The sequence below is a fragment of the Desmodus rotundus genome, chromosome X (assembly GCF_022682495.2).
Source record: "Desmodus rotundus isolate HL8 chromosome X, HLdesRot8A.1, whole genome shotgun sequence".
Classification (NCBI taxonomy): domain Eukaryota; kingdom Metazoa; phylum Chordata; class Mammalia; order Chiroptera; family Phyllostomidae; genus Desmodus; species Desmodus rotundus.
The window spans coordinates 56,446,012-56,471,957 of record NC_071400.1 but is presented as its reverse complement, the minus strand read 5'-3'; the positions used below and the strand labels follow the sequence as shown (position 1 = coordinate 56,471,957).

Sequence of the window (25,946 nt, the reverse complement as noted above, 5' to 3'; positions counted from 1 at the left end):
AAATCAAACCTAAGCTCTCTGCTGAGCTCCATAGCAGAAGTGGGAGGACCATGGCATGCAGAGGTGAGGGAGGTTAAGCCTTTGACAGCAACAACCTTGATATTTAATAACACACCTGTCATATCTTATTACTGATTTAATCACACAGGATCTATAAATTATACAAAATAAGGATTACCTTAAAATATTCCATCAGTGATCTGGAGTACTTCATAGCATGGTCCTTCTTCAGTTTAAACATCCTCAAGTAGAGAAGAGATAAACATCGGTAGCTATGGTGATGAAGAAAGGATTATGTTAATACCAGTGCTTAAGGAAACCAGTAAACTGTTTTAAAAAATGCTGATTCATATTTTGCAGTTACTTTCCTATAGTTACTGAGAAACAAAAGTAGTAAGAACATTAAAAGAGAAGGGGTAAGCATTAAAATCCCATCTTGATAAGGTTATAAATTAGGAGAGTAAATGTTTAGTCAGTGCCTGGAGAATCCATTAGTTATCCTTTAATAGTTTAATGGAAAACAAGAATAATGATCTGGGCTAAGCAGCTTAAGTAGATCTGGAGTTTTCAAATTGTTCTGCAACATTTCAATGATTTCCCCTTGGCCTCCATGAGACTTACCATAATACTGCCAGCTTTTTGTCCCCATCTGAAGCCAAGGGGCTTGCAAAGTTCTTAAGTCTCATTGCATACCTTTGAAGAGAAAGGACAAGCTCAAGTGGAATCTATATGACCCTTCAGAAAGTTCCAAAGTTATTGGTATCCTCATAATCTGAATGCTTTAGCCCCATATTTGTGTTGGGTGGGAAGACTGACTAGGGCACATGGGCAAAAGCATGCTTTCTTGAAAACATAAACAAAAGATAATTGTGAATGCCACTTGACTTACATAAATTAGCTCTGGAGAAATCCAGTGAAATCTGGAGCTCATGTTCTACGACAGTGCTGTAGAATTGCTGTTGGTTATCACTGTGTATAAATGCTGTTTCTAGGAATACTCTAGCTAAACATTATTGGTTTCTCAATGGGAGGTTTACCCAAATGTCAATCTCACTTGTGTTTATGACAGATGAGTTAAATAATACACAACTATGTCTGACATGAGCATGGGGAGACCACAATTACACAGTTAGTAAGGTCTTTTCTAATGACTCAGGTATGGAATATATTCCTATAGAAAATGGTTTTGTTTCTTTGCAAAGTAAGATGATTTCACATTTGATGGTCTAAGCACCTTTAATTTATGGTCCTTCTATATTTTGTCTTTCCATTCTCTTTAATTTTTACTTTCCACACTGGGGTGATCAAAAGCTGAGTAATTGTTAGTTTTTTCCTTTTAGTTGAGCACATTTCATTCTAGGCATTTAGATTCTTGAAAATCAATTCATTGCATAAAATCATTGTCTGAGCTTCAATGAAAATTCAAAGGTACTTGTGGTGGAATAAGTAACAGAGTTCAGTGTTGCAAAAGAAAGTTGAAAGTGCTCAGGCAGCCTGGACTAGTTCTCATTTATGATAAGCCAATGTTTATCAGCAGAGACTCTGTGTTTATACCATGGACTCATTTTCAGCAGCCTCCCCAGGACAGCAGTGCCCCTGAGCTTGCCTCTCAAGACTCTGCACATTCCCAGCATACTCTATGCCCCTGTTCTCCCACTTATTGTCCCAGTTCTGTTCAGTGAACATTTTCCAACAAGAGGACCTGTGCACTTGATGTGAGACCCTCCTGTTGTTGCAATACTAACCAAAAGGATTTTTAATATGTAGTAAGTCTGATTGAATGTCAAATTATTGTGATGCTCCACTTGTTTTCACAAATACATTTCCACTGCAGATTTGCCAAGGTTCAGAGCAACTATAATTACTTGAATGAAGAAAATGGGGCTCCCTCTGTAGTCAGCATACTGTTTGGGATAGACTAATAAACATCTCTTCAATATAATATTACACTACTAAAAGTATGTTCATATTACAGTCACCCTCTAATTGCAACCACTTTTGAAGTGACTTGATAGTGCAGCTTCAATTGCTTAAATGGATCAGAAGATCTAGGCACTTTAGCCTATTTTATTCCCAACTAAAATTTCTCTCAAAAGAATTATACATACATTACAGTAAATGTAAAAAATGTACATATACAGAGAGAGGACACACAAGGGAGTGCATGTAAAATTGGTGTCATCTGGAAAAAGGTGGCCAAATCTTAAAAAATCCATGGATTATCAAAGTCTATGTTCTGGTTGGGGTTCTGTACTATAATTATGCAAGCTATTACTCTGGGGGTGGATCTGGGTGAGGGTGCACAGGAGCTTTCCGTATCATTTCTTACAACTAACTATGTGAATCTATTATTAACTCAAAACTAAAAATAAAGTTAAAATATTGACTTTAAAGTGAATGTTCATAAATTCTTCACTGACTTTGATCAGGTTACACTGAAATATACTTCTGTTGGCAGTAAACTATTACATAATTTAAAAAATGTGATTAGAAAAAAATAGCATCTTGGAAAAAAATTAAGGGAAGTGTTTTCTAATTGAAATAAATAACAAACATTCACATTTCATTTTTACAAAAAAAGAAAACTGATGTTTTTGTTTTTATATATTTTAAAAGAACATAAATTTCCTAAAAGAAAATTAATAAGAAAGAAAAATATATAGAAAGAGAAAACACCCATAATTTTACCTCATTACAGCTACAAACTCATTTCTCTTCCAGGTTGGTCCACATTCAGAAACATGCTTTTCATGGTTAGAAATGTAATGTATATAGCTTGCTTTTACTTTAACATCATGATATAAATATTATTATGCAGCTACATAGTTTCCATCATTGTTGCACTTCAATGGCTGCAAAGTATTCTGTTGAGTGTACTGTGATGTAATTCATTACTCTTCTATTACTGATTTTGTGTTCACTTCTAATTGTGTGCTCTAATTTATGCCAAGCAGAACACTTTACCGAAATTCAAATTTCCAGAGTTTGACTTACTGGTTCAAAAGATATAAATGATAATTTTTGTGGGTTTTCCTACAGAATGCCAAATTATCCTCAATTTACAATGATCATTTTCTACTCCCATCATCAGCATAGGACAGGCCTAGTTCACGAATATTTTGTGTGTGTGTGCTAATACCAGGTATTAACACTTTTAAATTTTCTTGTTAATTTAAAAAGTGCCTTTTGTAAAATTCTTGGATGAATAGAAGATGTGAATTTTCTCCATGTTTGTTGATTGTTTTCTTTCAATTTTTATTGCTTACAATTTTTGCCAGAATTTCATTTTGTGCAACTTTGAAAATCACAGGCAGCCTTGAATAGACACTGAACAAAAATAAATTTTGTCTTAAAAGCTACAGAATGTCAATGGCAGCTTGCACTGTGCATGATGTTGGAGAGGTACTTTACATGTTTCTCAGAGCAGAGAAAAGCCAAAGGTGGCTGGCTACCTGTGATTTTCCTTATGATCTCTTTACTTTTGTTGCTTTAACTAAATCTTCTTATTCCACATGAGCGTATTTTTTTTTATAATAGTTCACATTATTTAAAAATTTTGGAATGCTTTCTTATAAAATATGCATGCTAAATTTGTCTAATGTTTCTAAAAGTTTAGGTACCAGTGTCCTTAGATTTGTAAACATTTTGTTTATAAGTAACATAGTAAAAACCTAAAAACCAGGCCTGGAATTATTGATTAATCAAGCCAGAGGTGACCACGATATAAGAGCCTATCAGGTGAAGTACAGTTCACTCAATCAAAAGCAATTATTTAGTCAATCCAGCAAATGATCGTGCTTATCCATTATTCAGTGGTGTGCTAAATTATTTTACAAATATCTGCAGGGTACTGGAGAACACTAGAATGGATATCATTTCTTCTCTTTCTCCTTCTCTCAGGAATTTTTTGATTACCCACAAATTCTACTCTGCTAAGACAAACAGGTCAAAAAATTTCATTTAAAATGCAAATGAAACTCATAATCTGTGCAGTTAATATACCCTCTCCCATGTTCATCCTTTCATCTCTACCCTGCCCCTGCTACCACCTTGTCTGTTTCCCTGAAATTCCAGATGCATGGAAAGTCTAATTCACACTTGTGGCCTTAATACTGACTTTATGTTAGAACAGTGCTCCCTCCCTTTTTAATAACCAAGGCAGAAAAATTCTTACAAAACATGATTTATAACAGAAATCCGAATAATACCACTTTTTTTGAATTATAAAATTGTACTTTGAGTAGACAAGTGTCAATGCCAAACAGTGAAATTATTACATTTCTACCCACTACATTTCCATTTTACTTTTATGAATACTGCAAATTATAAACCATTGAACCTCTGGAGGGATAATATATAAAAGCAGTTTCCATCAATTATAAATTTCCATGATATTAAATGAATGTCCATGAATGTCCATAAAATGGCAAGAACTAATTTTCATGATTTCTAAGAAGAAGATGCCTTGGACAAATCATTACTATGTGGAAATAATATTTCAAAAAATAGCAGCTTCCAATTATTACTGAAATGGGTTTAGGAAGATGGTTGCAGAATGGCCATTTACCTCAGGAGCTCCACAGTCTCAGAGTACATGGTATAGGGCGACTTTGCTTCCAGAGGGTTGCGCTCCATAGCATTGCCACATTCAGTGAAAGACAGGGCTGCGTCAGCATAATTCACAGCTTTGCCAAATTTCTCAAACTGAAACAGGAAGAAGAGTCATGAATATAATATTCCCCCTTATCCTTTATATTAAGGAGGGGTTCACAAAATGGGGCAATTTGCAACCCCACCTCAGGGAACATTTCACAATATCTGGAGACATTTTTGCTTGTTGCCACTAGGGACAAGGGGCATCTGGTGGGCAGAGGCCAGAGATGTGACTAACCATTCAGCAATGCACAGGGCAGCCTCCACAATGGACAACTATTCAGCCTAAGAGCGTCAAGGCTGAGAAACCTTGATGTAGAGGTGGGACAATGTATGAATGTATGTTGAAAATAACATAAGTGATTTAAGGTTACATTATCATTACACTGAAGCTGGTTAAACTTTTCTTAACCAGCTTCAGTGTAATGATACCATATGTTCTCACCTTTAACTGGAACGTAATCAACAGAAGAAAAAAGCAAACAAAACATAACCAGAGACATTGAAGATAAGAACAATGTAACAATAGCAAGAGGGGAGGGGGGAAGGGATAGTGGGGAGAAGGATTTTCAGGAACTACTATAAAGGACACATGGACAAAACCAAGGGGGAGAGTGGAAAGAAGGGAAAGAGGTGGGTTTGCCTGGGGGCAGGGAGTGGTGGTGAGAAAATGCAGACAACTGTAATTGAACAACAATAAAACGATTTTTTAAAAAATAAAAGAAAACTTCACCTTAGGTATCATGTGTGGTGGTAATATGTATATGTGGTATTATTGTTGTTGTTACCTTTTTAGTACACCAGAATCCAAATCACTACCTTGACTAGATTCTATTCACAAAATTTATTAGACTGCTCATTGTAGTGTCCTATACACAAGCTTGCAATGAAACTCTTCTTTTTCCCTGTTGTTTTGTTTTTTTTAATTTCCCTTTTTTTGATATATTTATTGATTATGCTATTACAGTTGTCCCATTTCCGCCCCTTCACTCAACTCCATCCTGCCCACACCCTCCCTCCCACATCCCCCCCGCCCCCATAGTTCATGTCCATGGGTCACACTTATAAGTTCTTTGGCTTCTACATTTCCTACACTATTATTACCCTCCCCATGTCTATTTTTCAAGTATCATTTATGCTAACTATTCTCTGTACCTTTCCCCCCTCTCTCCCCCTCCCAATCCCCTATTGATAACCCTCCATGTGATCTCCATTTCAGTGGTTCTGTTTCTGTTCTAGCTGTTTGCTTAGTTTTCTTTTGTTTTTGTTTTAGGTGTGGTTGTTAATAACTGTGAGTTTGCTGTCATTTTTACTGTTCCTATTTTTTATCTTCTTTTTCTTAGATAAGTCCCTTTAACATTTCATATAATAAGGGTTTGGTGATGATGAACTCCTTTAACTTGACCTTATCTGAGAAGCACTTTATCTGCCCTTTTATTCTAAATGATAGCTTTGCTGGATACAGTAATCTTGGATGTAGGCCCTTGCCTTTCATGACATGGAATACTTCTTTTCAGTCCCTTCTTTCCTGTAAGGTCTCTTTGGAGAAATCAGCTGACAGTCTTATGGGAACCCCTTTGTAGGTAACTGTGTCCATTTCTCTTGCTGCTTCTAAGATTCTCTCCTTCTCTTTAATCTTGGGGAATGTAATGATGATGTGCCTTGGTGTGTTCCTCCTTGGGTCCAGCTTCTTTGGGACTCTCTGAGCTTCCTGGACTTCCTGGAAGTCTATTTCCTTTGCCAGATGAGGGAAGTTCTCCTTCATTATTTGTTCAAATAAGTTTTCAATTTTTTGTTCTTCCTCTTCTCCTTCTGGCACCCTTATAATTCAGATGTTGGAACGTTTCAAGATGTTCTAGAGGTTTCTAAACCTCTCCTCATTTTTCCAAATTCTTGTTTCTTCATTCTTTCCTGGTTGGATGTTTCTTTCTTCCTTCTGGTCCACACCATTGATTTGAGTCCCAGTTTCCTTCGCATCACTATTGGTTCCCTGTACATTTTCCTTTGTTTCTCTTAGCATAGGCTTCATTTTTTCATCTAGTTTTCGAACAAATTCAACCAATTCTGTGAGCGCCTTGATAACCAGTGTTTTGAACTGTGCATCCGATAGATTGGCTATCTCTTCCTCGCTTAGTTGTATTTTTTTCTGGAGCTTTGAAGTGTTTTGTCATTTGGGCCCTTTTTTTTTTTTTTTTTTTTTTTTGTCTTGGCAGGTCTGTTACTTAAAGGGGCAGAGCCTTAGGTGTTCACTGGGGTGGGGTAACGCTGGTCTCTGCTCTGTGATGCTGTACATTGGGGAGGGGCCCAGAGGGAGCAATGACGCCTGCTCCACTCTCCACCGGACCTCAGTCTTTCACTCTGCTACCCACCATCAAATTGGGCCCCTCTGATGCTGGTTCCTAAGTGGGTGGGCTTGTGCACACTCTAGACCCCTGTGGGTCTCTCCAACGATCTCTACTGTGAGGCTGGGAGCCTCTCCTGCTGCTGCCCCAACCCCCATGGGCGCTTTCAATCAGAGGTCTGAGGCTTTATTTCCTGCACTGGAGCCCTGGGTTGCTTGGTCTGCTTTGCTCCCCGTCGTTAGTCCTGGTTTATCTGTGCCCGAGTGTGGGGCCGCGGGGTGCTACCCACTGCTCTGCTTGCCCTGTTCTCCGCCACTCTGAGTCCAGCCCTCTCAGTTTATCTGTGTACGAATGTGGGGCTGCAGGGTCTGCTAGTGGTCAGACTGCCTGCCCAGTTTGTCCCACACTCCGCCAGTCTGGGTCGCCCCATGGCCACGCGAGTCCTCTCCACCCCGGTGCCCATCTCCGTCCCTCCTACTGGTTTGGATGTATGTTTCTTTTTTATCTACTTGGTGTCGGACTTCCTTGCGGTTCGATTTTCTGTCAGTTCTGGTTGTGCGAGGAGGCGCAGTGTGTCTACCTACGCCGCCATCTTGGTTCCGAAACTCTTCTTTTTTAAGACTTGTGGACAACTAACACATACAGCCTTTACTTAGAATTCTTTGTAAGCATATCAGCCTTATTTCCAGGAAAAGAGTAAAAAAATACATGCAATTGTCATGAAAAATGTGAAGCTATAGTGTGTTCACAATAATCACATCACTTTCACTGTAAATAATTGTCTGAAATAGTTTGTCAGAAGCCAAAAAATATATAACACTACTAAATATTTTAGTTTAGTAAAATTTTCTTGCAAAAGATTTGAACCTTGATAATGGTCACAATTAATGTGACTTAGACAAACTGATTTCTTTTTTATGTGTAATGAATATTATATATGAGACTTTTATACCGAGTATTTTATAATAGATTTAACATTTTCAGTGTCTGATAGCTAGATAACAGAATTCCACTAATGCACAATTCTATGTAAAAGAACAATATAATGCAGATTTAGCTATTTTAATTTTCTTATATACCTTTTTTAAAAAAATATTTTATTGTTGTTCAATTACAGTTGTCTGCAATTTCTCCCCACCGAAACCCACCTCTGTCCCTTGCTTCCACCCTCTCCCTTGGTTTTGTCCATGTATCCTTTATAGTAGTTCCTGAACACCCTTCTCCCCACTGTCCCCTTCCCCCTCCCCTCTGGCTATTGTTAGATTGTTCTTAACTTCAATGTCTCTGGTTATATTTGGTTCTCATATACTTTTCATCAAAATATTTTCTATGCAACTGAGCAAGCTTCAATTCTCAAAATGGCAGAGTAGCATTCTCTAGCAAAGGATTAAATACAACTATAAAATGATGAGTTACTGGTCCTACAGAATCTCTTGTTGTAAATGACTTTTTACAATACATGTTTTTCAGCTTTTACGTACTGCAAGAATTCTGTGGTTTCATTTCTGTGAAATGCTGTGGAAATATTTTCAACCAAATTCAAAGGGTTTTTTTTGAAAATCTATGTATGTATGCAAACTATCATCCTCTCTAGCTTTAGAAGATAATCTCCTTAGGTTATCTGGCTCCAAATAGCTCTCTCATTTGGAAATTCATCTTTATATTCTGATTTTTGAAAATGTGATTTCATTCACAAATCCATGGCTACAAGAATCTTTAAATTGTTTTTTTATTATTAAACATTTTTTATTGATGTTCAATTACAGTTCTCTGCATTTTCTCCCCTCCCCCCACCCCACCTCAGACAAACCCCAACCCAATTAAAAAATGGGCAAAGGACTTGAACAGACACTTCTCCAAGGAGGACATACAGAGGGCCCAGAGACATATGAGAAGATGTTCAGCATCACTAGCCATCAGAGAGATGTAAATTAAAACCACAATGAGGTACCACCTCACATCGGTCAGAGTGGCCAACATAAACAAATCCACAAACAAATGTTGGAGAGGATGCGGAGAAAAGGGAACCCTAGTGCACTGTTGGTGGGAATGCAGACTGGTGCGGCCACTATGGAAAACAGTACGGAATTTCCTCAGAAAACTAAAGATGGAACTGCCCTTTGACCCAGCAATTCTGCTGCTGGGATTATACCCTAACAGCCCTGAATCACCAATCCAAAAGAGCCTATGCACCCCAATGTCCATAGATACAAGAATCTTTAAAGATCTCCTAGCCCCAATACCCACTTTTCAAAAAGGAGAAACTGTAGTCCAGAGAAATTTCATGACCGTAGTGCTAGTTAGTGTTCAGGTCATATCCGCTTCCTGGGCCTCAATTTCTCCATCTATAATATAAGAAACTTCAACACCAAGGGGGCTTCCAACTCTAGAATAGACATAAGCCTAGCAAAGATATCTTACTCTGAAATAAATAAATGTTTTTCAACCATTTTTTCATTATCACCACCTCCTGATGGAGCTTTTTAAGATATTTTTTTCACATACTCCCATTGAAATTTTAATGCCAACAATATCCTGATGATCTCTCTCTCTCTCTGTCCCTCTCCCTCTCTCTCTCTCTCAAATAGGTTCCCACTGACAGTTTTATGTGACCAGCACAGTATTTTTAATCCTAATCTGAGGACATGTTTCCATTTATTATTAGAGAGAGAGAAAAGAAGAGAGGGAGAGAAAAAATAAAACATCCATATGGAACTGGCAACCTTTAGTGCATGGAACAATGCTCCAACTAACTGAGCCACATGACTGGGACTCCTGATGATCTCTTTACGTACTGTGGCCCTTTGAAGGGTCACACACAATTGAAATGTCTAAGGCTGTTTCACCCCACTCTCAAGAACCATTTTTCCCCTCATGGGGGCAGAATTTCCTCAATTGAAAATGCATTGTCTAAATGGATTAGACCAACAGTGGTTTGGGGAGGCGGGAGCACTTAACCAGACCCTGGACAGCAGAGAGTGTTGCTTATTTTTAATTACATGTATATGTTTTTCTGTATCACTGATTTTTCTCAGTTCTTTCATCATTTCTTTTCTGTTTGTTTGCATGTCTGTGGATGACCACAAAAACATCATGAGTTCTGATTTGGGGATTACAAATCAATTTAATTGAGTAGGCAAATTCATAAATACAAATCACCAAATGATGAAAATCAACCATATTTAGACATGTATCTTAGGTAAGACTTCCATTTTGTTAAAATAACAATACTATTTTTTACTTCATATTAGCAATAAAAATGGGTATTTTTCTTTTTTTCTTGTTGTTCAAATACAGTTGTCTCCATTTTCCCCCCATCACCTCAGCCATTCCCACCTCCCACCCTCAATTATGCCCCCCTTTGTCTTTGTCCATGTGTCTTTTATATATGTTCCTTGATGACCCTTCCCCTTCTTCCCCCATTATCCCCCTCCCCTCTGGTTACTGTCAGTTTGTTATTTCAATACCTCTGGTTATATTATGCTTTCTTGTTTGTTTGTTGATTAGGTTCCACTTATGGTGAGATCATATGGTATTTGCCTTTTACTGCCTGGCTTATTTCACTTAGCATAATGCTCTCTAGATCTATCCACACTGTCACAAAGGGTAGGAGCTCCTTCTTTTTTTCTGCTGTGTAGTATTCCATTGTGTAAATGTACCATAGTTTTTTGATCCATTCGTTTACTGATAGACACTTAGGTTGTTTCCAGCACTTAGCTATTGTAAATTGTGCTTCTATGCACATTGGGGTGCATAGGTTCTTTTGAATTGGTGTTTCAGGATTCTTAGGGTATAATCCCAGCAGTAGAATTGCCATATCAAAAGGCAGTTCCATTTTTAGTTTTTTGAGGAAATTCCACACTGTTTTCCATAGAGGCTGCACCAGTCTGCATTCTCATCAACAGTGTACTAGAGTTCCCTTTTCTCCACAACCTCACCAGCACTTGTTGTTTGTTGATTTGTTTATGATAGCCATTCTGACCAGTTTGCATTTGCATTTCTGTGGTGATTAAGGATGTTGAGCATCTTTTCATATGTCTATGGGCCATCAGTAAGTCTTCTGTGGAGGTGTCTATTCAGGTCCTTTGTCTATTTTTTAATTGGTTTCATTTTTTAGTGTTGAGTTTTGTAATTTACTTATAAATTTTGGATATTAACTCCTTATTGGGTGTATTGGTGAATATGTTCTCCCATTCTGTGGGTTGTCTTTTTATTTTGTTTATCTACTTTGCTGTGCAAAAACTTTTGAGTTGGATGTAGTCCCATTTGTTTATTTTTTCTGTTGTTTCCCTTGTCTGAGATTATATAGCAGATAAAATATTGCTATGAGCAATGTCTGATATTTTACTGACTATGTTTTCTACCAGGATTTTTGTGCTTTTGGGTCTAACATTTGTGTTTGATCCATTTTGAATTTATTCTTGTGTATGGGGTAAGAAGGTGGTCTAGTTTCATTTTTCTACATTAAAATTAGTAACTGTCCAATTTCCCAACACTATTTATTGAATAAACTATCTTTATCCCATTGTATGTGCTCGTTTCCACTGTTGAATAGTAATTGACTATAAAGATGTGGGGTTGTTTCTGGGCTTTCTATTCTGTTCCATTGATTTAAGTTTCTGTTTTTATGCCAGTTCCAGGCTGCTTTGATTACTTTGGCCTTATAGTATATTAATAAGCTTGATTCCTCCAACTTTGTTCTTCTTCCTCGGGATCGCTATTGCTATATAGGGCCTTTTGTGGTTCTGTATAAATTTTTGAAATATTTGTTCTAGTTCTCTGAAATACATGTTTGGAATCTTGACAGGAAGTGTGTTGAATCTATAGATTGCTTTGGGTAGGATGGACATTGTAATGTGTTATTTCTTCCTATCCATGAACATGGTATGTGCTTCCACCTATTTATATCTTCTTCAATTTCTTTCTTCAGTGTATTATAATTTTCTGGGTACAATCTTTTACATCCTTGGTTAGATTTACTACTAGACTGTTTTGTTTTTTTTTTTGGAAGCAATAGTGAATGGGATTGTTTTCTTAATTTCCTTTTCTGTTAGTTCGTTATTGGTATATAAAACTATAACTAATTTCTGGATATTAATGTTGTATCCTGCTACTTTGCTGAATTCATTTACCAGTTCTAATAGTTTCTCTTTTTTTGTTGTTCTACATAACTTTTTTTTCCAATTTTTTTGTTGTTCAAGCACCATTGTCTCCATTTCCTCTCTAGCTCTCCCCTAATCTCATTCAGCCGCCATCCTCAATCCTACTCCCCTTTGGCTTTGTCCATGTGTCCGTTATACATGTTCCTTGACAAGCCTTCCTCCTAATCCCCCCAATATCCCCTGCCACCTCCCCTCTGGTTACAGTCAGTTTGTTCTTAATTACAATTTCTCTGGTTATAATTTGCTTGCTTGTTTGTTTTGTTGATTAGGTACCACTTATAGGTGAGATTGGAATCTTTGGGGTTTTCTATCTACAGTACCACGTTATTTTCAAATAATGACAGTTTTCTTCTTCCTTTCTAATTTGGATGTCCTTTATTTCTTATTCTTGTCTGATTGCTGTGGTGAGGAATTCCTGTAATATGTTAAATAAGAGAGGTGAAAGTGGACATCCCTGTCTTGTTCCTGGTCTTAAGGAGAATACCTGTAGTTTTTCTCCATTGAGTATGATACTAGCAGTGGGTTTGTCATATGTGGCCTTTATTATGTTTAAGTATGTTCCTTCTAATCCCACCTTGCTGAGAGATTTTTATCACAAATGGGTGCTGGATATTACCAAATGCTTTTTCTGCATCTTCTGATCTGATCATGTGGTTTTCATCCTTCATTTTGTTTATGTGGTGAATCACATTTAGTGATTTATAAATGGAGTACCAACCTTGCATTCCCAGAATAAATCCCACTTGATCATGGTGTTTGATGTATGCATTGCTATATTTGTTTGCTAATATTTTGTTGAGAATTTTAGTGTCTATGTTTATCAGGGGTATTGGCCTATCATTTTATCTCCTTGTAGTATCTTTATCTGGTTTTGGAATTAGGATAATGCTGGCCTCATAAAACAAGTTTGAGAGCCTCCCTTCTTCCTGAATTCTGTGAAGTAGTTTGAGAAGGAGAGGTGTTTTTTTCTCACAATGTTTGGTAAAATTCTCCTGTGAAGCCATCTGGTCCATGGCTTTTGTTCGTTGGGAGTTTATTGATTACTGCTTCAATTTCACTAGGTGTAATCTATCTATTCAGATTCTCTGATTCTTCCTGTTTTAATTTTGAAAGTTTATATGTTTCTAGGAATGTATCCATTTTGTGCAGGTTGTTCAATTTGTTGGTATATAGTTGTTCATAATATTTTCTTTAAATTCTTTGTGTTTCTTTGGCGTCAGTTCTTATTTCTCCTCTTTCAACTCTGCTTTTACTTTGGGGTCCTTTCTCTTTCTTTCTTGATGAGTCTGGTGAAAGGTTTGGCAATCTTGTTTATCTTTTCAAAGAACCAGCTCTTGGATTCGTTCATCTTCTGTATCACATTTTAGGCTCTATTTAGTTTATTTCTGCTCTGATTTTTATTATTTCCTTCCTTCTACTCACTTTAGGCTTTGTTTATGGTACTTTTTAAAGTTCCTTTAGGTGTGAAGTTAGATCATTTATATGAGCTATGTCTTTTTCTTTTTCTTTTTTTATTTCAGCCTGTAATGCTATGAATTTCACTCCTAAGAATGGTTTCCCAGTGTCCCACGTATTTTGAATTATTGTGTCCTCATTTTCATTTGTTTCAAGGTATCTTTTGATTTCTCCCTTGATCTCATTGTTGACCCATTCATTGTTCAATAACGTATTATTTGCTTCCATGTCTGCATGTTTTTCAGTGTTCTTATGATTGATATCTAGTTTTATGGCATTTTGTTCAGAGAAGATGCTTGATACGATTTCAATCTTCTTAAATATTGAGACTATTTTTGTATTCTAACATTTTGTTGTGTCTAGAAAATGTTACATGTGCACTTGAAAAGTGTGTATATTCTGCTGCTTTGGTGTGAAATGGTCTGAAGATATTAGTTAATTGCATTTGATCTAGCACTTGGCTTCTATCACTTCGCTATTGTAAATAATGCTGCTATGAACATTGGGGTGCATAAGTTCTTTTGAATTGGTGTTTTAGGATTCTTAGGGTATAATCCTAGCAGTGGAATCACTGGATCAATAAGCAGTTCCATCTTTAGTTTTTTTTTAAAGGAAAATTCATACTGTTTTCCACATTTGCTGCACCACTCTGCATTCCCACCAACAGTAAACTAGGGTTCCCTTTTCTCCACATCCTTGCCACAATTTGTTTTTATTGACTTGTTAATGATGGCCATTCTGACTGGTGTGAAGTGGTATCTCATTGTGGTTTTAATTTGCATCTCTCTGATGGCTAATGATGTTGAGCATTCTTTCATATATATATATTTGGGCCCTCTTTATGTCTACATTAGAGAATTGTCTGTTCAGGTCCTTTTCCATTTTTTAGTTGGATTGTTTGTCTTCCTGGGGTTGAGTCATATTACTTCTTTATATATTTTGGAGGTCAAACCCTTGTCTGAATTATCATTGGCAGATATGTTTTCCTATATGGTTGGTTCCCTTTTCATTTTGATGATATTTTCTTTAGCCATGCTGAAGTTTTTTTAATTTCATGATACTTAAGGGAAAAATTATTGAAGAAGTTATAACCATTGTAAACATACATATGTTCAACATAAGAACCCCAAATATATAAGGAAAATCTTGGAGGACTTCAAGAAAGTAATCGACAGCAACACACTCATGGTAGGGGATTTTAACAGTCCACTGTCAACAATGGATAGCTCTTCCAAACAAAGAATCAACAAGGATATTGTGGCACAGACCAACAGTCTAGACAAGTGAATTTAATTGATATATACAGAACCTTTCACCCCAAGGAAGCAAGTATGTATTTTTCAAATGCACCTGGAATATTTTCAAAGATAGACCACATGGTAGGACATAAAACAAGCCTCAACACATTATAGAAAATTGAAATCATATCAAGCATCTTCTCAGATTACTATGTCTTGAGACTAGAAATCAAACTCAAGAAAAACTCAAACACATACAAATTCATGGAGACTGAATAACATGTTATTAAAAAAATAAATGGGTTAACACTAAACTAATCAGTTATGAGATTGATCAGTTATTAAACTAATCAATCTGTGATCAGCAGCCTGGCTTAAGTTCCACAGGTTAGGGCAGAGGTACTCCTGTGGGAGCTGTTGCTTTTTTCAGACTGAAGGCACTTGGAGGGGAGTGCTCTGCCTGAGAAAGATGCTGTGTAGGGAATGACTTAGCACTCGAATCCTGGAGGCTGTTCCTTCAGTTCTGTCCCAAGTGCCACCAATCCCAGACTCTAGTACACTCTGCCAGAGCCCAGGGTAAGTGGTTGCAAAATAAATTTTGTGCATTGGCCCTGTAAGAGGCTCTCTGCGTCTGCATCTGTCTCTCCCTGGCAGACAGAAACCCTGCTGCTTTTCACAGCTGAATGTTACATGGGTTCCTTTCTGGCTCTGGTGCTGTAGGCTGGGGAGCCCATCTTGGAGTTTAGACCCAACACTTCTCAGGAAGAACCCCCTGGCCACTGAAATATCCCTCCAGTATATTAGCTTTCACCCATGGGAGCCCAGCCAGCCCTTTTGTGTTTCCTCCACACTCTCTATTAATTTTGTTGTGGGGAAGTAGTTTCTTCTGTGTGTCCCTGATTGTAAGGCTTCTCTCAGCTAGTGTTCAGTTGGTTATTAAGGATGATTTCTCTATAATTTAGCTGTAATTCCAGATTGGTCCTGGGAGGTGGTTAGTGTAGCTTCCACCTACTCCTCTGACATCTTGGATCTCTGCATCAGGGTTATTTTAGAGTTCCCCAAGTGATTGTAACAACACATGTTTGAGACCCCCTATTACGAGGATCAATCTAGTCAAACAATTCAACACACTGAGTTCATCATTGTTCTAGGTGCCCAAAACCTTCAGAGGCAGCAAGGCCAAATGTCCTGGGATATCCAGATGACCAAATTTCCTCTCTGTCTGCAAGGTGCTAGGCTGCCTATGGGTCTCACTCTGGAAACATAGTCAAATGCAGCAAAGGGCTGGGTTTTTTTTTCTATACACCCAAGTTTTGCAGAACTAATTTTTGAGGCCACTTTATCAGCTCTCAATAAACTTATTTTCCACGCTATTTTCTGGTTTACCAGAACCAAAGAAAGCCCCCAACTTCTCCAGACCAGTATCAGCAGTCATTTCAAATCCATTTGAAAGACAATGATAATAGTACATGCCATTTAGCTTCCGAAATTGGTGCAAGAGGAAAACTAATGGAAAAGGCAATACATGAATGGCAGGGTAACACAATGCAAAACAATTTGAGAAATACAGTGTTAAGGAATTAAGCAGTCCCAATCTCTCCCTGTCACAGCAGCAATGAGAAAGTTTGAATTGTTTGTAAAGTTCCTTTGTTTACCTTCACAGCATAATACCTTAATGGGAACAAAGCAATGAGTGAAGGAAACCTACCAGTGCATCAGCTTTGTGCTTCAGCTTCTTAGCTTCTTGCATGTAATAATCAGCATTGCAAACCCTAAGCATACAAAATGACCTCTATTAGAAACAAATGGTTCATCTTTTCATTAAAACCTGAATAGTCAAAAATATTTTTTTATAAATCCATTCCTATGTAATGCCTTGAGAAGGGCAGAAGAATGCTATCATTCATACAATAACTAACCTCAAAATAAGTCTGTAAATGAAATCTGAAGTGCATAATGGTCCATTAGAATAAATAACTACATCCTCCAACCACAATCATTCTAGTTATCCAAACAAATCCAACAAAATTGAGCTATAAAACCTCTTTGTTGGCCCAGAGCTCTATCTGAGAACATTGATAAGAAAGGAGTACAAATAACTAGAATTAAACATCTGGCTTTGAAAACAGTAACAGAGATTGACAATTAAAATGGGTCAAAGATATTTCTTGGTAAAGATAGGAGAGTGTGGGGAGGAGGGATATACTTTTAATGCTATAGAAACTGCTGCCAAGGTCTTATATTGGATGACACATTGCATGGTGCTAGAAAAATTATACTGACTCCATCTCCCATTCACCACTCCCAAACTGAGTCCATGACAATCTGGGGACAACATACGAGTCGTCAAAAGTGAGCTTGGATCTCCGGACACTGGTGATGCTGGTGGACAGAAGGGGCAGGGCTGCCCAGGACGTCATCTCCAGGTGACTGCAACCCATTAGGCCAGTAGTGATGGTAGAGGTGGTGGTGGAAATGGTAGTGGTAGTGCTTGTGGTAGTGGCTGTAGCAGTGACAGTGGCCATGACAGAGTCAGTGACAATGGCCGTTGTGGTGGCAGTGGCAATAGCAATGTTGCTGACAGTAACAGTGGCAGAGGCTGCCTTTTTTGGAGTGTCAGCATCCTGGGAGAAAGGAGGACAAATAACTTCCATTAGGTCTAGCTTTTTGGAACATCTTTTCATAAATGCTATGAATGTCGAGCACACTAACAAACAAGGCAAGGGAAAAGAAAACAATGGATACAGCTTGAGGATAAATAGTTACCTTGGTATATTTTATTAACTCTATAAATTAACAGATTTTGTTGTATGATGACACCAAGTACTAAGTTAGTCAGGTGCTTGGGATACATAATACAATCATCCCATGAATAGAGCCATTGGCAAATGTCTAAATCTGGTAAGGGATGTGAGGGGAGAAGGAAAAATGGGAAAGGGAGGGAGGGAGAGGGAGTGGGTGAGGTAGAAGTGTGTAATTTTGATCAGTAAACTAGCCCAGAAACTTTCACTAGGATAAGTACTCAGGTCACTCTGCAAGATACAAGATACAGTGCAGTCAAATGCCATCAAACCAGACATTGTACTGCAATAATCATTATGCTAGGTAGTACCAAGACCAAACCTGCCCTTTCATTCATGTGAGGAGCTTAGCTCATTTCCAGCTAAGTGAATGGCACATGAATGTCTCCTCATTTTGAAGTCTTTGGATGGTGAAAGCTCATTTGACAAGGTCAAAAATCAAATGGGTAAGAGACTTCTGAGATTCACTCAGAGCTGTCATTGCCATTAACATAATAGGGTCCAGATGAAGAAATTAAGTGGTGAGATTTCTAATTATGTGAGAGCATGTGCCCCAAGACTACTTGTGGGACACTCCTGGCTATTCTACACCTGAACATAGTTGCCATGATGCCTCTTCCTTTTCCTGTATGCATTGCCACAGATTTGATGATTAGTATATCCTAAATGGAAATATCAATCTTATCCTCTATTCAAAGCTCCAGATCTGCAGTGACCACCTCTGGATACTTCCATCAAGATGGCCCATTCATAAAAATATTGCTGCATGGAATATCTGAGATTTCCCTGCCTATGTTTTCCTTTAGGACTTTTATGGTGTCATGAATTATCCACCTTGAATTTGTTTTTGTGTATGGTGTAAGTTGGTGATCGAATTTCATTTTTTTCATATGTAGCTGTCCAGGTCTCCCAACACCATTTGTTGAAGAGGCTATTTTTAATTCATTTTATGCTTCTTCCCCCTTTGTCAAATATTAATTGACCATAGAGACTTGGGTTTATTTCTGAGCTCTCTGTTCTGTTCCATTGGTCTAACTGACTGTTCTTATGCCATGCAGCAATATTTTCACCGATATGTTCCCTGGAGCAAGGAACATACAGGAAATAATAAACAAATGGGATCTCATCAAAATAAAAAGCTTCTGCATGGCTAAAGAAAACAGCATTAAAATGAAAAGAGAACCAACCATATGGGAAAACATATTTGGCAATGATACCTCGGACAAGGGTTTGATCTCCAAAATACATAAAGAACTCACATGACTCTACTTCAGGAAGACAAATAACCCAATTAAAAAATGGGCAAAATACCTAAACAGACACTTCTCCAAGGAGGATGTATAGAGGGCCCAGAGACATATGAGAAGATGCTCAGCATCACTAGCCACCAGAGATATGCAAATTAAAACCACAATGAGATACCACTTCACACCAGTCAGAATGGCAATCATAAACAAATCAATAAACAACAAGTGTTGGAGAGTATGTGGAGAAAAGGGAACCCTAGTGCACTGTTGGTGGGAATGCAGATTGGTGCAGCCACTGTGGAAAACAGCATGGAGTTTCCTCAGAAAGCTAAAAATGGAAGTGCCTTTTGACCCAGCAATGCCACTGCTGAGATTATATCCTAAGAACCCTGAAACACCTATCCATAAGAACCTATGCACCCCAATGTTCATAGCAGCACCATTTACAATAGCCATGAACGGGAAGCAACCTAAGTGCCCATCAGTAAATGAATGGATCAAAAAGCCATGGTACATTTACACAATCGAATACTACGCAGCAAAAAGAAATTAGGAGCTCCTACCCTTTGTGACAGCATGGATGGAACTGGAGAGCATTATGCTAAGTGAAATAAGCCAGGCAGTGAAAGACAAATACCATATGATCTCACATTTAAGGGGAACTTAATCAACAAAACAAACAGGCAAGAAAAATAACCAGAGACATTGAAATTAAGAACAATCTGACAGTAACCAGAGGGGAGGTGGGAGGGGATAATTGGGGGAAAAGGGGGAATGGTTTTCAGGAACAACTATAAAGGACACATAGATAAAACCAAAGGGGGTGGAATCAGGGGAGGGAGGTGGGAATGGCTGAGGTGTGGGGGTGGGGAGTAAATGCAGACAACTGTACTTGAACAACAATAAACTAATTTAAAAAAAAGAAAAAAAAAAGATGGCCCATTAGGACCTCAAATTTCTCTGAAATCAAATTGATAACCAAAAAAGCTCCCTCTTTATGTTGATGATATGATGGTTTTCCCTGTCACCAAGGCTGGATTTTTCCATGTCAGTAAGGGTATTGTTGTCATCCCTGGTCCAGGAGCATTGGAACTTGTGTACTCCCCACCATGCCTCCCATCTGAGCTTCTCTGCTTTAATTGGCTTTATATATTGAAATTCTGTAAATGGTTTTATTTCAAAAATTATAATGCTCCAAAAACTTTTTGAAAAGCAGTAGTCTATTATATTCTTAATACTTTTCTCTCCATTACATTATCCAATCAGTGACAAATTTTTATTCAGTGTATCCACCAAATGTTTCCCAAATCTGTTTTTTCTATTCTGAAGCCTCAAAGTGCAGGCCCTTGTGCCTCCTGACCAAGACTATCAAACAGCCTCCAGGCCAACACTCAAAATCCAAGCTATCTTTTAAAATCCACCGTCAATCAGCTGCCTTCCAGTCTGAGCTTTTTAAACAAAGCTCCACATATTTCACTACCTTGTGCCCAAATGCAAACTAAATCTGAGTTCCTTTGCTGGTATGTAATGCCATCCCTGATTATCTCCCAGTATTCCCTCCCATGAACCTATCACTAAACTGAACATATCCTGCTTTCTTCACTTTCCTGCTTTGCTTCATGCAGACTCTTAGGGTTGAGAAAACTTTCCCTTCATTATTTTTTTTCTTTTTCACCTCCTGATAATTAACTCCATTTTAATTTTTTAAATTATGGTAAAATACATATAGCAGCACATTTACCATCTTAACCATTTTTAGGTGTACAGTTTACTAGGATTAGGTCCATTCACATTGTTGTTTCACCAATATCCAGAACTTTTTCAACTTGCAAAAATGAAACTCTCCCCATTAAAAAAATGTCCAATTCCACCCTCTCCCAGCTCCTGGCAACTACCCTTGTACTTTCTGTCTTTTCGAATTTGACTACTCTAGTTACCACATATAAGTGGAATGATACGATATTTGTCTTTTTGGGGACTGGCTTATTTCACTTAGCAAAATGTCCTCAAGGCTTATTCATGTTGTAGCATGTGTCAGATTTTCCTTCCTTGTTAAGGCTGAATAATATTCCATTGTATTGTTATACCACATTTGGTTTAACTACTTCCCTCCATTTCTAAGCTCTACTTGTCTATTGTGAACTAGCTTAAGAAAAAAACTCCTCCAGGAAACTGCCTTAGGTTTATGGCCAGAAGTGCCGCAATCCTCTTTGGTCCCTTTAGAGATCTGAAACGTTTGTCTTGATCCCTTCTGTATGATACCAATCACCAAATATTTTATATTCTGGTTCTTTGAGTGCATGTCTCATTGCTCACTTTAGGTTGAGAGATTTTTGAGTGCTGGACCCACCTCTGATTTATGACATTGGTGCTCCCACCACATCTACCCTACGCCACAGCCTAGTATTGCTAATTATTTGTTGAATGCATGCTTGTGTGACTAGTCAAAATGATAACTACCTATCGATAATAACCTTAAATGTAAAAGGATTAAATGCTCCAACCAAAAGACATAGAATAGCTGAATGGATAAGAAAACATGACCCACACATATGCTGCCTACAAGAGACCCATCTCAGGAAAAAAGACTTACACACACTGAAAGTGAAGGGCTGGAAACAAATTTTCCAAGCAACAGACAGGAAAAAAAAGCAGGGGTAGCAATACTCATATCAGACAAAATAGACTTCCAAAGAAGGGCCATAAGGAGAGACCCAGAAGGTCACTTCATAATATTCAAAGGAAGAATCCACCAAGAAGACATCAACATTGTAGATATATATGCACCCAACATAGGAGGACCCAAATACATAAAGAAAATCTTGGAGGACTTCAAGAAAGATATTGACAGCAACACAATTATAGTAGGGGACTTTAACACCCCACTATCAAAAATGGACAGGTCTTCCAAAGAAAATATCAACAAGGGTATTGTGTCACTTAACAATACCCTAGAGGAAATGGACTTAACTGATATATATAGAGAGAGCTTTTCATCCCAAAGAAGCAAAATACACATTCTTTTCAAGTGTCCATGGAACATTTTCAAAGATAGACCACATGATAGGACACAAAGCAAGCCTCAACAAATTCAAGAAAATTGAAATCATATCAAGCATTTTCTCTGACCACAAGGGAATGAAACTAGAAACCAACCTGAAAGGAAAAAACCCAAAACACTCAAAATCATGGAGACTGAATAGCATGCTATTAAACAATGAATGGGTCAAGAACGAGATTAGGGAATAAATCAATAACTGTCTGGAAACAAATGAAAATGAACTCACAACAACCCAAAACCTATGGGACCCAGCAAAGGCAGTCCTGAGAGGGAAGTTCATAGCAATACAGGCCTACCTTAAGAGGATAGAAACATTACAAACAAACAACCTAACCCTACACCTACAAGAACTCGAGGAACAACAACAAAGACAGCCCAGAGCAAGCAGAAGGAAGGAAATAACCAAGATCAGAGCAGAACTAAATGACATAGAGACTAAAAGCACAATTTTAAGGATCAATGAATCCAGGAGCTGGTTCTTTGAAAAGATAAACAAAATCGACAAGCCTTTAGGAGGCTCATGAAGAAGAAAAAAGAGAGGATCCAAATAAGCACAATTAAAAATGAAAGAGGAGAGATTACAACTGATACCACAGAAATACAAAGGATTGTACGAAAGTCCTACGAAGAACTGTATGCTCAGAAATTTGAAAACCTAGATGAAATGGATACATTTCTAGAAAAATATTATCTTCCAAAACTGAATGAAGAAGCAGAAAACCTGAACAGACCAATAACAGCAGACGAAATTGAAGCAGTCATCAAGAAACTACCAACACCCAAAAGGCCTGGACCAGATGGTTTCACAGGAGAATTCTACAAAGCATTTAAGGAAGAGCTAACCCCTATCCTTCACAGACTATTCAAAAACATCCAAACTGATGGAAGACTCCCAAACTCTTTTTATGAAGCCAGCATCATCCTAATCCCAAAACCAGACAAAGACACAAGGAAGAAAGAAGACTTCAGGCCAATATCGCTGACGAACATAGATGCTAAAATTCCCAACAAAATATTGGCAAACTGCATCCAGCAATACAATAAAAAGATCATCCACCATGACCAAGTGGGATTCATCCCAGGGATGCAAGGATGGTACAATATTCACAAATCAATAAACATAATACATCACATCAATAACTGCAAACACAAAAATCACATGGTCATATCAATAGATGAGGAAAAAGCATTTGATAAGATACAGCACCCATTTCTGATAAAAACACACAGCAGAGTAGGAATAGAGGGAGCATTCTTCAACATAATAAAGGCCATATATGAGAAACCTACAGCCAACATCACACTCAATGGACAAAAACTTAGAGCTTTCCCACTAAAATCAGGAACAAGACAAGGATGCCCTCTCTCACAACTCCTATTCAACATAGTATTGGATGTCCTAGCCACAGCAATCAGACAAGAAAAAGCAATAAAAGGCATCAAAATTGGAAAGGAGGAAATGAAACTGTCACTGTTTTCAGACGACATGATAGTGTACATGGAAAATCCTATAGTCTCCACCAAAAAAGTACTCGACCTAATAAATGAATTTGGCAAAACAGCTGGATACAAAGTCAATACTCAGAAATCAAAGGCATTCCTGTACACCAACAACGAAACTGCAGAAACAGAAATCAGGAAAAAAATCCCATTTGATATAGCAACAAGAAAAATAAAGTACCTAGGAATCAACCTAACCAAGGAGGTAAAAGAGCTGTACTCAGAAAACTACACACTGAAGAAAGAAATTAAGGAAGATACAAACAAATGGAAGCATGTACCATGTTCATGGATTGGAAGAATTAACATCATCAAAATGGCCATACTACCCAAAGCAATTTATAGATTCAATGCAATCCCTATTAGAGTACCCATGACATATTTCACAGATATAGAACAAACATTTCAGAAATTTATATGGAACCATAAATGACCCCGAATAGCTGCAGCAATTTTGGGAAAGAAGAACAAAGCAGGAGGGATCACATTACTTGATGTCAAACTGTATTACAAGGCCACTGCAATCAAAACAGCCTGGTACTGGCATAAAAACAGGCACGTGGACCAATGGAACAGAACAAAGAGCCCAGATATAATCTGAAGTCTATACCTACAATTAATGTTTGACAAAGGAGGCAGGAGCATAAAATGGAGCAAAAACAGCCTCTTCAACAGATGGTGTTGGGAGATCTGGACAGCTACGTGCAAAAAAAGGAACTCAATCACTAACTTACGCCATACACGAAAATAAGCTCAAGATGGATAAGTCGTAACACCATAAAAGTCCTTGAGGAAAACATTGGCAGGAAAATCTCAGACATTCCACGCAGCAACATTCTCACTGACACATCCCCTAAGGCAAGGGACATAAAGGAAAGAATAAACAAATGGGACCTCATCGAAATAGAAAGCTTCTGCATGGCTAAAGAAAACAGCACCAAATTTCAAAGAGAACCAACAGTATGGGAAAACATATTTGCCAATGATACCTCAGACAAGGGCCTGATCTCCAAAATATATAAAGAACTCACACGACTCCACTCCAGGAAGACAACCAACTCAATTAAAAGATGGGCAAAGGACCTGAACAGACTCTTCTCCAAGGAAGATATACAGAGGGTCCAGAGACATATGAAAAATGCTCAGCATCAGTAGCCATCAGAGAGATGCAAATTAAAATCACAATGAGGTACTATGTCACACCAGTCAGAGTGGCCAACTTAAACAAATCCACAAACAAATGTTGGAGAGGATGCGGAGAAAAGGGAACTCTCGTGCACTGTTGGTGGGAATGCAGACTGGTGAGGCCACTGTGGAAAACAATATGGAATTTCCTCAGAAAACTAAAAATGGAACTGCCCTTTGACCCAGCAATACTGCTGCTGGGATTATACCCTAAGAACCCTGAAACACCAATCCCAAAGAACCTGTGCACCCCAATGTTCATAGCAGCACAATTTACGATAGCCAAGTACTGGAAGCAACCTAAGTGCCCATCAGCAAGGAGTGGATCCAAAAACTGTGTATATTTACACAATGGAATTCTTTGCAGCAGAGAGAAAGAAGGAGCTTATACCCTTTGCAACAGCAGGGATGAAACTGGAGAGCATTATGCAAGTGAAATAAGCCAGGGGGTGAGGGACAAATACCATATGATCTCACCTTTAACTGGAACATAATCAATAGAAGAAAAAAGCAAACAAAATATAGCCAGAGACATTGAAGTTGAGAAAAATCTAACAATAGCCGGGGGGCGGGGAGATAGTGGGAAGAGGGGATTACAGGAACTACTATGGAGGACACATGGACAAAACCAAGGGGGAGTGTGGAGGTGGGGGAGGGGGGTGCGTTCAGTTGGGGTGGGTTGGAGGGATTGTGAGAAAAGGCATACAATTGTACTTGAATAACAATGGAAATTTTAAAAAAAATACAGAAATGAAAAAAAAAAAGGAAGTCTATCTATTCCACTTGATTATGGACTTCTCTGATTGTCAAAACTTCTACTACAAAGAGTTCACTGACATAAATGTGCTGAGAGTCTACACATCTAAAAATTGTAATGATGGATATGGAGAAAATAGTTTAAAGATGATCGTGGATTTTATTCAGTCCAAACACATTAAAAAAATCAGTTTTCTAAAACTCCTAATCCAGCTCCATGTTTCTAGTGCCAGAGCCAGATAGCCAAGAGCAAGCAGTGGAAGCCAAAGGCAGTGCCACAGTCTCTATAGTCAAAATATGTGATAAGAACCCTAAATGTCCACCATGAATATGGCATCAATGTCAGTCCTGACACATCTGACTGGAAATGGCAGCAATTGGCCATGGTCATGTAAATTATATAAACATGCTCTCTGTCCATACCCACCCATCCTTTGAGTTAATAAAAAGACTTTATGCATAAATGGAAGAAAGAATTCTCTGAGAGCACAAAATTGAAGACACTTTTAGAGTTGGGAGAAGTCTTATAGATAATCTAGTCAAACC

The 25,946-nt window shown here is 38.0% G+C and overlaps 1 protein-coding gene across 1 annotated transcript in view; it reads right to left on the bottom strand.

Moving 5' to 3' along the window:
• Positions 1-25,946, bottom strand: part of AFF2 (ALF transcription elongation factor 2) — a 61,283-nt gene that overhangs the window by 22,104 nt on the left and 13,233 nt on the right. Inside the window, exons 6-10 of the mRNA XM_071220261.1 lie at positions 17,191-17,474; positions 16,559-16,622; positions 4,568-4,704; positions 622-693; positions 179-272 (exon numbers count right to left, since the gene is read on the bottom strand). Coding sequence (XP_071076362.1) covers positions 179-272; positions 622-693; positions 4,568-4,704; positions 16,559-16,622; positions 17,191-17,474 — 651 coding nt within the window. The remainder of the gene's footprint in view (positions 1-178; positions 273-621; positions 694-4,567; positions 4,705-16,558; positions 16,623-17,190; positions 17,475-25,946) is intronic.